Source organism: Photinus pyralis, unplaced genomic scaffold, assembly GCF_008802855.1.
Source record: "Photinus pyralis isolate 1611_PpyrPB1 unplaced genomic scaffold, Ppyr1.3 Ppyr1.4_LG7, whole genome shotgun sequence".
In the NCBI taxonomy this organism is placed as follows: Eukaryota; Metazoa; Arthropoda; class Insecta; order Coleoptera; family Lampyridae; genus Photinus; species Photinus pyralis.
In genome coordinates this window covers 2232559-2247446 of record NW_022170738.1, presented here as the reverse complement: position 1 = coordinate 2247446, position 14888 = coordinate 2232559, and the positions used below count along the sequence as shown (strand labels likewise).

Here is a 14888-nt window from a genome sequence, read left to right as displayed (position 1 = left end):
ACGGTCTAGATCTGACCACTATGAAACAGATGAAGAAATAGAGCAATTAAATTGTCGTGTCGGACCGATAGAAGCAATAAAGGTTATGTATCTAGTATCTCTTGTGTATCTCCATGACCTTCAAAAACAAATTCAGTTCGTTTCAGTTCTTACAGTGCATTTTACTGCTCTCGCAACGAAAACTAAAGAGTTAGGCATCTTTTAGGAAAACTCGTTATTTTGTTACAAAATGCTGAACAAAATCGCGAAAAGCGTTAAACAATTTGCGGTGTATTTTCATCCACCTTTGCCGCTTGTAAAGATTTTCATTGCAAGGGGCATGAAATCGAAAGGTGCGCCTTTACTTATAGTAGACACAATTGGTCCAAATATTACACCTAAATGCGTGGCACACTCTTTTGTCGATCCTCTCCAACCAAAGGATGTAGTATTTATAACAGACTGACACAGTTTGAAATTTGAATAGGTACACTCGTGGGGAACTAAGTTTGGTATGAATTGCAAAGTTTAATTTCCGTTGTAATCACGTCGAGTACCTACATATTGCCCAGATTTAAAAGATAAAATTCTTTTATTAGCCTCTACTTGTCATTATCAAGATTCATTAGGTGGTGATTTTAGACGCCATAAATCAGTTTGGTTGGATGTATGTAGGTAAGTAAGTACATACTTACTGTCATAGCAACCAAATTTCTTGGATATGCACTTCATTGATATGAGGAAAAAATCCATTCTGTGGATGGCTGACCTAAATTGCAACCAATTTAAAAAGCCGTACCTTTGTTGAATCGTTTTATTTCAAAATTTCTGAAAGTCTTTAAAGCATATTCAATTTTAATAAAAACTGTCATTGCTATGTCACTAGACTAAGCGCTCCATGAGCACTACCTAAATGTTCAATATATGGTCCTTTCATTCACGGCACACATCAACAATTTAGACTCGAGGCTTTTGCCAAATAGGTTCTAACATGTCCCTTTCGATAGAGTTGACTGCATTGATTAGTGATGTGAAATTACACGTTAATCAATAACGGACTTCCTCAAGGTTCAGTATTATCTCCTTTATTATTTAATCTTTACATATATGATATTCTAACATCCTTTTCCAGAAAATTCTTTTATGCGGATGATTTAGCGATTACTTTTCAACATAATGACTTTAAAATAATTGAAACAAAATTAACGGAAGACTTAACAACACTTAGCCAATATTTCATGAAATGGAGATTACTTCCCAGTTCCTCAAAAACTGAAGTAATTTGTTTTCATTTAAACAATCACCAGACAAACTATAAATTTAATGTTTTATTAAATAATGTTAATTTAAAATACAATTTTCTACCAATCTACCTGGGAGTAACATTGGACACTTCACTAACGTATAAATTACAGCTTAGTCAGAAGTTACAAACTATAAATAATATTTTGTCAAAATTAGCCGGCACAGATTGGGGTGCAAATGCTAGGACCTTAAGAAGATCTGCTTTAGCTATTGTTTATTCAACTGCAGAGTATTATTGCCCAGTATGGAAAAATAGCCACCATGTCTCAAGGATTGATACACAACTGAATACAACAATGAAAATAACTACCGGTACATTTACATCTACACCTATACCTTGGTTACATGTTCTCTCAAACACTGCTCCACCCAATATCAGACGAGAATTGTTTTTAAAAAAATTGTGGGACAAATATAAAAATAACGCTGATTTCCCCATAAATTTAGATCTAAATAATTTACCTTTTTATCGATTAAAATCACGAAACCCGTTATGGAAAGAAGACTATATACATTCAAATGTATATTCCATTAAAGAAAGTTGGAAAATTTTTTGAATACAGCATAACACAATTTTTAATCGAAATTTAATCAAAGAATGCAGGATATGATCTTCCAAGAAAAATGTGGGTCAAATTAAATCGTATAAGAACAGGACATGGAAGATGCAATTATATACTACACAAATGGAATCCAGAACACAATCCAGCCTGCCTATGCGGAGATCCTAAAGAAACCATCCAACATATAGTTGAGGAATGTCCAAATTCTAAGTTTAATCCCGGTTTTGAAGCACTTCATCGCATTTCTCCAGAAGCACTAGACTGGTTAGAACAGCTTAAAGCCTTATAAAATTAAATTTGTACTGGTGAGAAATTAAGAATTAGAAGTGTAAATATTCATACGATTTTATATAGATATATATGTATATGTAATATTACAAATTGTTTATGTTTTTTATGGTATTTTATGTAATTCATGTAACTTACCATTTTAAAAAAAAACGTAATTTTACAGTAAAATTACCAGTAATTTACAAATATGTTTGTAAAATTACCTTTATGTTTTTTATGTTTTTTTAAATATTCCTTTTACCTTTTTGGATTTTGTGAGTGTTTGAAAACAAAAACACTTAAATTATATATTTTGGTGTATTAAATAAAATACTATCCGATTGTTCAGCGATATTGTTTGGCCGTGGTGGTATAAGCACCTTGTCTTTCACATAACCCGAGAGAAAGGAGTCACATGGCATGGCGTGACGTCTGGTAATCTTGGTAGCGACGTGAAACTCTGACAAAACGAATCTCCCTTCCGGTGGCAGCCATTTTCTCTAGCATCTACGCCTAGGGAACGAACGGTTAACTATAACCGGTTAAAAATCGCTTTTTAACTGTTAGGGTAGATGGAGTGGCCACTTTTAACCGCAAGGGTAGAGAAAGTGAAACAGATGATTGTGCATTCTAATGACAGCGTTGATCTTATTTCAAATGGGACGCGCAGCACGAAAGAAAATGAGGTTCGTTGTTTCTATGGAAATGACCGCGACAGCAGAACCTAAACTTGGTATTTTTGACGTCTAAGTTAAATTCCGAATTGCCAATGATTTATATGGCTTTTACTATAAAATAAAATTTTGTATTACACACGACGATAAAAGGAAATTCACCATCGCGTGAAACATCTTTCACTCAATGGTTAAAGTCCCTTTTTGTACGACCTCCTGAAAAAATGTCAAAACTGTCAACAGACGTCGTTTTGGGTTTTACCTTATTTTCATTTCGAAATTCACTTAGGTCGTAGAAAAAGTATGGTACGTAATTCGGTTCAAATTCCAAGTGTTCTGAATATAATGAGCAACTGACGAGTAGACCAGTTGTGACCTAACTTGGTACCACTGAGTACCTTCATTGATTTAATGTTTTGTCAGTACTTGTACCCCCACCACTAAAGAAATAAATTACTGTATTAAAAGGTTCGAATCTGTCAGTTAGGGAGACAGTTCATTACTATATTCCTGTTGGAGTGATTTAGTTATTGGCTTCCGTCCTTGTTTATAGATTGAAGAGCAAGTCACAATAAACCGTTTGAGTGTTTACATTTTATACAAATGGAGACGAAGCAATTATGAGGAAGGAATGGGGGACGGGGGAATTAAACATAAGCAGAGTCAAAAAGAATGCAAATTTAGCGTTCAGCGACAACAGCTAAATTTCATTTTTATTTTTGTTCATTCTTTTAGTTCATCACACTTACAATGTGTGCCCTAATGGCAGCCTCAGTTAAGTGCGAATACACTCCAGGGTATCTGGCATCTGCACATCCATATCCCCAAGAGACAACGCCAACTTGAGCGCCACCAGAGACAAGAGCACCACCAGAATCTCCCTAAATAAATAATGTTAGAAAGTTGAAAATGAAGTATGCCAATTAGGTACCTGGCAGGAATCCTTGCCGGGATTCTTGAAACAGATCATCCTGTCGGTGATTTTTCCGCCATAAGCCCTGTTGCAGGCAGCTCTGTCTTCTTCTGCGACTTCAACGACTTGGAGTTGGTTAGGTGAGGGTCCACCGGAGTAAAGTGCTCCCCAGCCTGATACGAAAGCGTTACGGCCACCTTCTTGGGTATTGGAAGAGACCATCTCGATGATTTGAGCATTGGACGAAAGGACTACGTCTTCTGCTAGTTTCAAAACCGAAACATCGTAGTCGATGTTGGAAGGATTGTATTTAGGATGATCGTTGATCTGAACAACGGCAACAACTTTGCCTCCTTGGTCCATTACGCTGCTTCCGTATCGGACTTTTAGGACTCGAGCGGACTGGCTGCAATTTTAAGCAGCTTAGTGCCTACTTCTGTAGTGATGGCTTGGTCTTACCCGTAAGTGCAGTGAGCAGCAGTTAAAATTAGGTTGCGAGCAATAATCGATCCACCGCAGATGTGGCTCGTGAAATACATGAGCGAAATTTGGTGAGGATAATCTTCAATGGTCGTATCGACTCCACCCACAATTCTTCCATCTAGTTGGGGAACTTGGACACGGAGTCTCGGACTTGCCTCTGTTTCGTTTTGTTGTTGTAGTAAACTATTTTATAAAATGTATCTATACTTACCAACGGCAAGAGCGGCGAATACGGCAACCAGTACTATTTTGAACATGTTGCTGCTGAAAAGTGACTATGAAAGCTCGGGTTGCGCTTTTATACCATTTTCAAGTGGAGAGCTGATTAGTATTTCGATTAGATAATTCTCAACCCGAATAAACAAGTGCTACCCCTACCAAGATTTCGGAGATACGCAGTAGACAATTATTACTTTCATGAAGTCATGCCATGGCAACCGTCTAGCCACTGAAACATTCGAAGAAAAATAAGGGCAATTAAAATATCTTGCGAAATAGAAGACCTACCCCACTTACCTTCCATTTAATTCTCACAAAATTTGTCGTACCTAATAATTTTTACAAATGAGAAAACTCTTATCTTCTAGGAGAACAGACAGACTGCTAAAATAAATAAGGGTTTGTACCTCTTGTGTATCTCTATGACCTTTAAGTACAAATTCAATTGTTATAATGTGTTTTGGCCAACTTAAGAATTTCATGTTATGGTGAGCAAAATCGTAAACAGCGCTGAAGAATTATTTTGCGGCTTCGCGGCTTTCAAGATTTGCATTGCAAGCATCAGTTGATTTATTCATAGGTAGTAGCTGATGCAATGGGTTACAATATTAGATCTATGTACGTGTGAGTTGTAAGATCACTCTCTTTTCTCGATCCTTTCCAACCATGGTGTATAGGTTTTTATTATACCTACACCATTTTCCCAACTAAAGAGCTTAGTACGTATTTATAACAGATGGAGAGAATTTTAATACACCTATTGATTGAGAAATGAGATAACGTTTCTAAATTGAGAACAAAGTTTGATATTAATTGCAAAAATTGGATTTCGTTGTAATCAAGTCGATTACATGTTGCACATTGAAAAGATAAGATTTCCTTTTTAGGTCCTACTTGCCATTATCAAGTTTCATTGTATGGTAATTTTAGGTGTCATAAATCAAGTGGTTGGATGCAAGGAAATTAAGGAAATTAAACAGCTGTTTTGATTTCAGTATTTTTAGGAACAACCCTCTGATCATTTATGAGTGACATGTACTGTATATTAGTTACGCTTCAAAATCACGAAATCAGGTAATTTTTGATCTCCTTATCTATCCCATGGCAAATAAAGCTTCGAATTTATGCAGAACTATAAAACAAGTGGGATTGCACGTAGAACCTTAATAATAGCTATTTATATATCAAGTACCTACATAAACTGGGTCTTTATGGACGTTTATTCATATAAAATAAACAAGGCGAGTCCCCATAAAGCCTCTTTATGGACGCATTATATACAAAATCTATATATCATTGATAACAGATGTCAAGCATTTGTCAAGTATTTCTAAAATACTTGAATTTACCTTGGATTGACACCTAAGTACGACTGCCACATTGACCGGCGGCCGTTTTACTTTATCATTATGGACTAGTCCATAATATTGCAAATTATGGCCACTAATCAAGCAGTCGTACATAAAAGATGTTAGTTTTGTTAAATTAGATTTTGAGTCACTTTTTATGAGGGTGATTTTTGAATTGCAATTACTTGAAGTACCTAAATAAAGGAGAATAAATTCGTTGGCATAATCGAATGTTTTGACTGACATAAAAATTGTGTTTGTTGTTATACAATTAAAATCATCTTGATAATATGGGCATCAAAAACTTCTGCTATTGATCGTATTTACCGTAATAGTTTCTAATTCTCAAGATAGTCTCCACGTCGTCTTGGAAATTGAATCTGTTTTTGAAATAGAACTTCGGGTGCATGGGATCAAAACACCAGAGAAACGGGAAACTTGACTCTTGGGAAGTTTACTTTGAGAAATAGGTGGAGCATATGAGGTATGCATCGCCGAAATTGTGAAGTCAGCTCCTTTGAGGGAGGAAGCACGAGTTGCCGATCGATCCGAATATAAGGCCAATCTGAAAGCTTGGGGATCGCGCAGCGAGTGAGATGATCACAAAACAATCGATTCTAAGGTATTAGCGGTGCTGGTTGCTTGTGAAACAGCACATGAAATGTGGTTGGAGCTGCATTCAGTTTACTAGCAGCACATTAAGGAAGCTACACATACTGCAGTCAGAGTTTTTTGTGTTAAAAAAACCACTTGATGACATGGTACAACCTATCGCAAAATTTGAAGAATTAACTTTGCAGATGCAAAAGACGAGTCATCGGTTGTTGTTAAATTACTAGATTCAGTTCCTGACGAATTTGAAAGTTTACGACAAACTTGGTGGGCAAGGTCAGAAAGCCAGCAAACTTTCAACAATCTAGTGGAACTTTTGAACAAAAGAAAAGCGCCACAGGCAGCGAATTGAAAAACAAGATGAGATACTTGCACTTATCGCTAGTAAGACAAAACACACTGACTCTGGTGAGTCTTCATGTAGCAAAATTAAGAGATTTGGTATTTCTAAGGGACGTTGCCACTGAAGCAGTGTTTTTAGCCATCTTCTAAATAATTGTCCAAAGAAAACAGAAAATAAAAAAACCCCAAGCCCAAAAACTCAAGCATTTATTGGAAGATGATGTCTGGATTGTTGGCTCTGAAGCAACGTATCATATCACACATCGCAAGGAATGGTTTTCTTCGTTAGAATTAATTGAAGAACTTGTTAATATTAATATTGGGGGCAAGTCCACTTTGAATGCCCTAGTCTAAAGAACTGTACAGTTTAATTGGCCAGTGAATGGAATAGGGAACACTATGCCACATGGAAAACGCGATGTATGTACCAACAGCACGAAGAAACCTTTTTTCTGCGGCGTCTGCTTTGGACAAGGTAAATGTCATTTAGATCAACTAATAAAGAGTAACAAAATTATCCAAGGAGGAGTTACAAAAGCTTGTGGGGTAAGAGTGGGTCCGTTCTTCAAAATGATCATCTGCATACAGCCACCAACAATTACAATGGTAAGAAAAGCAAATCATGATAAATTGATGGTTACTCTTTATATTGACGATGGTCTTGCTGCTGCCACGAAACAAGAAATCATCAGAGATTTCTTTAACAAACTGAAGGAAGAATTTAAGATAACGATTGATGAAGTAGTTGGAAGTTCCTTGAATGTACAAATTGATTGTTTAGATCATGGTTCAATTTTTATGAACCAAAGAAGTTACACTAAGGGACTTCTTCGAAAATGTAAGATGACTGAGGCAAATTCTGTATCAATTCCTACTAAACCATGCCAATTGACAGGGGAAGTAATAGGTAAATACTGAAAAAACTAATTGCCTAGGTATTGTGCCTGAATTATACATAGGTTGCCGGTCAAACTGAACTAGCGGGTCGATGCGGGTCATAGGTCAATCGGAACAGTCAATCGAAATATCGTAACCGTTGTCGTCTCTGAGTTATGTTTGGGCGCATTTTTTAGTTATTTAGGTAGATAATGGAGCTGTTATGAAAACTTTGATCAATTATGAATGTAAACTAGCATACTAGCTGTTTGATTATTTATGTATATTTTGTTATTATCCAGACACTTTATTTTGTTGATTTAAACGACGACGACATTAACATTTGAACCGCGTATCGATGTGGAAACTGCCTTTACGGTGTAGTAGGGGTACAGAGTGTTACATATAGATATAAGTTTGTAAAAAATTGGGCGATAGAGGGGATCAAAACAAGCATCTTTTCCAAATAAACCGAGGGTCCAACGTGTTTTATTTCTTAAAAAAAGTGAAAAGTGAAAGTGAAATTTGCATTTCTTCTTCAGGTAATTTTTATTCTCAGGAACCATAAGAGTTGGAAAGACTGGTAGCACGTCTTTAAATAGGATGTGGGGTATGGAACTCTACTTAAATAACATTTTCCCACCACCCGCAGCCACGGACAATCTATATCTTCTTGGAATCCAATTTGTAGAGTTCCATACCATGATCGATATATCGAGTTTTTTTAATATCATTTAAACATAATATCGACTTAAATCGCTACTTTATTGATATTTGCGACATTTTCACCTAACTACATGCGAAATTAGATGATTCACTAGTAGGCGGGGGACACTTTCTGACTCGAACGACTGATCTTCAAATGAGTGTAACTTTTGTTTGAAAAGTTATTGAAAAAAAACTGTTCGATAATTTTGTTCCTCAACTCATCGAGTATATCGAGTATGTGCACAACAAATTTCGTGGACTTCTCTTCATTTTCTCCATGTTCCGAATCTCCCAGATACCAAATTTCATCGAAATCAAAATTTTTTCGCACCTCCATTTAGAGATGCCCAATTCGTAACATAATTATCAGTGTGTTCTCGCACTATATTTCCCGAGAAATATCGGACTACCCTTTCATTGTAAGAATTTTGGAGAAATGTTTCCTAATCTAAAAGGACATTCCTCAAAACTTATTCAAGGACGCGCCAAGAGTCTTTGTAATTCTTATGGTTGCTGAAACGAAATTAAAGAAGAGATGCAAATTTCACCGCTTTTTTGGGGTAACTCTCAAACGAAACACGTTGGACCCTCGGATTATTTTGAAAAAGTGATTGTTTTGATCCCCTCTACTACCCAATTTTTTACATCCTTATATGTAACACCCTGTATACCTACTATGAACCACGTATTATATGTATAATACGTGGTTCATAGTAGGTGTTAGGGTAAGGATGTAAATGTAAAAAATTGGGTAGTAGAGGGGATCAAAACAATCACTTTTTCAAAATAATCCGAGGGTCCAACGTGTTTCGTTTGAGAGTTACCCCAAAAAAGCGGTGAAATTTGCATCTCTTCTGATCGATTATTTATTATCTAAATAAGGTAGGGGAAAAAGTCAAATCACTTTCCGTATGAACTTTTTCACTATGATCAAAAATTTTCATAATCTTAGGTTGAAAAATAACTTCCAAAAGAACAGCTGGCTTACTAGTAGGCTTGGGACACTTCGCGACCCGAAGGACCAACATTCAAATGAGTATAACTTTTGTTTGAAAAGTTATTTTAAAAAAACTGTTCGACAGTTTTGTTCCTTAACTCGTTTAGTATGTACACAACAAATTTCGTGAATTATCTCTATTTTCGTTGTCCCGCCAAGAATTGCAGTGGAACTTTTTTTTTCGAATTTTCAAAAACTAATTTCAGATTCGTGATTTTCATGTTAAAAAAACCCCAGATACCAAATTTCGTCGAAATCAGAATTTTTTTTGCACCCTAAGGGGTGCGCCCTTTAGGGGTAGGAATTTTGAAAAAAAAATTGCAAAATCGGAAAGAGCATACCCAAAAACCTATTCAAAGACATGCCACCCGACTTTGTAACTCATTTTGCAGATTTCAACACTCTTTGGGGGGTGGCTCCCAAACGAAACACGTTGGACCCTCGTTTATTTGGAAAAAGTGCTTGTTTTGATGCCCTCTACAACCCGATTTTTTTTTTTCGAACGGTCGTGTAACACCCTGTATACCTACTGCCATTCAAATTATGAAAATTAATGGAACTTAATACGAGATCGCTAATTAATTTATTGCTTTATAGGATCAACGCTTTGAAATGTAGTAGAGGGTTGTACTCTTTTATGGAACTTGATTTGGAACACTATTAGAAAAATAAGGATTTAAGGTCAAAAATAAGATTTATAATAATTTATACATAGAGATAAATGATGTTTTAGTCCCTACTAAATGCAACTGCGTGATTACATTTACCAGTGCAAATAAAATGAGAATAATTTTCCCAACAATCAAAAGTGTCATTAAATATCCAAAGTTTGAAATTGTTTCCCTGAAGGACCCTACAGACGCTCGTTTTTGTACGCGTTTATGTATACGTGTATTCAAAAACGCACATACAAAGACGTGCACTACCACTACCTGAGTGTTTAAATCTGTGCTATGATGTCCAAGCTTTGAATATAAAATATTCAAAGGTCCAAGGAAGTGGTTGATTTAGTATTGGCAGCAGTGGCGTGCATTGCTATGCTCCAAACGAAATTGAACAAAATTACTTCAATGAATTCCCGCAAGAAATCGCGGGGCAATGGTCTACAACTCGGCATTAACGGTTCAGCAAATCATCATTCTCGTTCAAGATACCTCGTAGACACGTACAGATGAAGATTATGATGAAAAACAGCCCAATCATTTTAATTTTTGTTCTATAGTGGAAAATAACCCATATTTTGAAATAATCGTTTCTTTGTTCTTGTAAGTCTACTATACAGTAATGAAGTTTTCTCTAATGTATAGTAGGCAATTTGAGTGATTGAGTGTCCATCAGTATTTTATTTATATACAAAAACTAGATTTTCCCCCGCGACTTCGTACGCTCGATATTGAAGGATTTATGATAACGAAAACCCATGTCAATATAATTTCCTATATTACGTTTAATGAGCAGACGGCGAGTACCCTTTCGGAATATCTCTACTCAATGAAGCATTTGAATGATAAGACATCCTTTGAACCAGATTATAGGGAATCGAGTAGGATGGATTAGACTTTATGAGTTAAAGCCATGGAGTCTAACAATCACCCGCCTGGGATGCTTAGCTTCGCCACAGAAAATTGTGACTACTAAGCCCCCCCACCACGACAAGGTGCATCCCTTGGTGGGGACTACAGTAGTTCAGTACACTTCATTAATCTTAAATGTATTACTGATTGCGAGCGATATGAAAGAAATGCTTTGAACACATATCAAGACAGTAAGCGTATCGCCGATCATCCCTTTTAAGTACACGACTTCCATTTCAAAACAAAACAGCTCATAGATCATATAATAGAATAATAGGCAATTTGAGTGATTCAATACATATATTACGTCTGTCTGCCTGTGAACACAATAATTGGCAAACGCTTGGACCAACTCGGTTCAATAATATGCACATTAAGATGATCTCACCACACGGATCAGGTCCAGAAAATTAAACCGCATTATTTACGGTATTCGTTGCCTAAAAAATTGCATAGCCACAATTGGGATTAGGGTTTATTTTTGACGGTTGTGGAGAAGTGAATCCTAGTTTCGGGCCATAGGTAGTCATATTTTTATAATTCAAATCTTGCTTATCAAGAAAATTGAAAAATGCTTTTAATTAACATTTCCTGCTTATATTTATTTATTACAATTTAAATTACATACAACAACAAGTCAAAACGGATCCACCTACATAGCCGTTAAAGTATACAATACGTTGCCTTAATTTGACGCATCTTTAAGAATCAAGATTAAAAAGTATTTAGTTAAGAAAGTTTTTTACTCATACCTTTTTTTTTCAAATAGTAACACACATTTTTTTATTAACGACTAACGAGCGAAGGGTTAAAGTGGTTGCGCATTCAAATAATGGTACTACCGGTAGCAAATTTGCTTGACTGTAGACAATAAATTAATTATTAGTGATAAACACAAACAAAGGTAATAAGTATAAATTGTGCACAACTCTTGTGCAAATAAAGGGCATTATTTTAAACCGAGGGTGCGTTATAACTTTATAAGGTTGTAGCATGATATATTTATCGAAGTTTCCTTTCTTGTTATATGATTAATGGGGAGACTTCACCAATAGATACGTTTCGTCCAGACAATTCATTTGCCTTCGTGAGTACTTTCCTCCGACAAAGCGTTTTTGAGATATTCGTTCGTAAAGTTTTGACATTATCAATAGATATATTTCTTCCAGACGTCCCAATCGCGAGGACCATCGTCCGACAATCTGCTCTTGAGATAGGTATAAGGAATTATTTATATTCAATGAAGATAAGGAGTCGAGGAGGAGCTTTTGGTTGGTGTAAATTAATTCCTTTCGTTGAATCTTTTCATTAGAGTACCATGAAGGATAAAACTAGCTCCCCCCCAAATCCCCTCTTTTGATAAGCAGCTTCTCGGAAAGGAGTCGCGCAGAAAAGTTATAGTTTGTACAAACCCATTCATTTCGGTGAGACCTTTCATTAGAATACCATGAAGGGTAGAACGTGCGTTAACCCCCCCCCCCCCTCCATTTTACTTGGCATCACTAAAGGCATGCGTATGCAAATGCTGAGACCAGTTGATTGTCGCATGTAAAAGTTATACACGTTTTCGGTTTTTACATTCAAAAACAGGATCTCAGGAATCAATTCATGGGGGGCGGGGGGGGGGGGCTTGAGACAGCGAAATTTAATGGCCGGTTGGCCCACTTTCAAGGGATAGGCTACATATGGCAAAAACTTTTAGAACTCTAGGACCATTCCCGTAAGGTCAAAATCGCAGAAGTGGGTTCGAAGACGGACGAAACGCAAACGATAGCACGCTAAACATTAAGCGCGTGAACTCGCAACAACGTGAGGCTCGAGATATTTACGGGAGAACGTATCATACAAAAATTATCGTCTATCGCGAACTAATTAGAATTAGTTAGTTTAATAAAGGGTAAATTTTGTTTTTGCCCGAGTTTTTTTACGTTCGGAATAGAACGATAATAAAATGCGGGTCATATACAATATTTTTCAAGCAAGAATTTTTGCTTAGAAAAGATATCAGTTTCAGGTGATGATTTATTGCGGTTAAACGGCACCTGGATAAGCGGTCATTTCTTGTGGATTGTGACTACCAGTTCCTTAATGTTATATTTGAATATCACTTCATTAATTTATATAGAGGGTGTTCCATTCATCTTGAGACAGTCGATTTTTGCGGAAACTAGTGGGGGGGGGGGGGAGGGTATCAAAAAAGTAATAATATAAAATATTCTCCATATGGAAGGGACCATTTAATGATGTATGTACATTTTCACATAACTGTCCCTTAAGGATCATGTGTAGGGTGTGGGGAAACTAATTTTCTCAAATAAACATCTATAATTTAATTGAATATTGGATATCTACATTGGAAAATACTAAACTTCCGTCGGAGACTTCCCATTTTCGGAAGACATTCTTCCAAAAGCGCGATTTTTGGTTTGAGTTAGGAAGTTGTTCTGTCAAGAATTTGGCACATTTTTACTTTCTTTTAAAGTAAACGTATTTATCCGGCAAAATTATATGCTGGCGGGACAGGTCCCGACAGGTGCCGGTAGTACTACAGCAGTGACTCATATAATGGCAGCAACTTATTTTCTCCCCTGTCAGAGGTGCGTGTTGACAATTTCAGGCAACAAATATCGCGATATCTGTGGAAAATTGCTGTTTGATCATGACGTTCGGTCCATAGACCTGACAAAACTCATGATGAATTTCGATAGGCACTATTTTTTGGGCATTGGGGATTTTCATCACCCTCGCAATCGGCTGCAATGTTACTGGCAACAGACGGGACCCGTCCAGCCGGCACATGATTGGTACGTCATACATCTGTTACGCATGCGCAATTTTGCCGGATAAATACTTTTACTCTGGCCCTTGGCCATCAAATTCCAGGCCCTTGTGTTCTGGGTGCATAAGTATTTTAGTTTTTGTTTTATTACAGGATTTGTTAAGCAAAACGCCTATGCATGGTGAAGTTCAATTGCTTCAAAGCTTTTCGAGCATATGTCTCGTAAATTTAATCGTGAGTGTTACAACAAAGTTTGTAAATAAACTATACTGTATTCATTTTAAGAAGGTAGCGGTAGAAAGCATAGGGAAGCTTTGACCTTCAATGTGATTGGCTAAAACACGAGTCAGTATTACACTGAAACATAAAACGAGTGGCGAATTTTGTAAGCTGGTAGTTTATGTTGCCAACTAAACTGCCGAAGTGTCATTAGCTGTTAATGTCAAAGAATTATTTCTGTTCACAGTACTGGATATTTCTTCTTTACAATAATTTGGTGCCGTTTTATATTTTTCCTGTGTGTGTTTATCTTCAAACGTAGCGCCATCTACTACCTTCTTATAATTAATGCAGTATAATCCACTTGCAGCGCCTACTTGAGGCGAATTTTTAATATTTTCGCATATTTCTATAGAAATTCGGAATAAAGTCAGTTTCAGAGAAGGAAGGTTTCCATCTACGAGAGGAGTGCTCTTTTGATGGAATCCGGGTTCGGGCATGGATATTTGTAAATGTATAGGGGGTTGGGTTGATAAAACAGCTTTGGCTGAAACACCGTCCACTTAAAAATAGAAGCTCAAAATAAATCAATGAATCAGCGAATACACAAATTGTCCAAACTGAGAGTGTTTATTGAAATTTACGCATTCGTTAACATAACGTTACATTTATTTCAAACATTCGATACACCTTAAAAAGGTCAATAGAGATCTACCTAATGGTAAATTGTGGTACTACTGCCTCAAATCAAAATTAACAAAAAACAGAAAATATGTTTTTGTAGGACGGTAACTGGTAAGTCTTCAGTTAAGGTCTTAATCAGTTGATTTTTTTATGACTTTTGGATGCAAAAATTCAGCAGTTGTTTTTTGAAATATGAATAGGTCACATATTGTGCAGCTTAGAAAATGAGTGTACCTATGTACCAAAGTTTGCAAATCTGTGCTGTTTGAAAACATTCGGTGAGATTTACTGTATAACTATAACCGTTAGGTGCGTAGGTATCTCTTTTTTGAAGTTCGGGCT

The 14888-nt window shown here is 36.4% G+C and overlaps 1 protein-coding gene across 1 annotated transcript; it reads right to left on the bottom strand.

Moving 5' to 3' along the window:
• Positions 1–3522: 3522 nt before the first annotated feature.
• On the bottom strand, positions 3523–4665 carry LOC116175473 (trypsin alpha-4-like). The gene is made up of 4 exons (XM_031493609.1): positions 4399–4665; positions 4164–4344; positions 3723–4110; positions 3523–3672 (listed from the first exon to the last, which is right to left on the bottom strand). The coding sequence occupies exons 1-4, from the start codon at positions 4442–4444 to the stop codon at positions 3523–3525; spliced, it is 765 nt and encodes a 254-aa protein (XP_031349469.1). The 5' UTR covers positions 4445–4665.
• Between the last annotated feature and the right edge of the window lie 10223 nt (positions 4666–14888).

Coding starts and splice junctions, on each gene's coding strand:
- LOC116175473 (XM_031493609.1), bottom strand. CDS start 4,444: ATGTTCAAAATAGTACTGGTTGCCGTATTCGCCGCTCTTGCCGTTG. Junction 4,345..4,398: donor ATTCGCCGCTCTTGCCGTTG/GTAAGTATAGAT, acceptor AAAACGAAACAG/AGGCAAGTCCGAGACTCCGT. Junction 4,111..4,163: donor GCTGCTCACTGCACTTACGG/GTAAGACCAAGC, acceptor TTAAAATTGCAG/CCAGTCCGCTCGAGTCCTAA.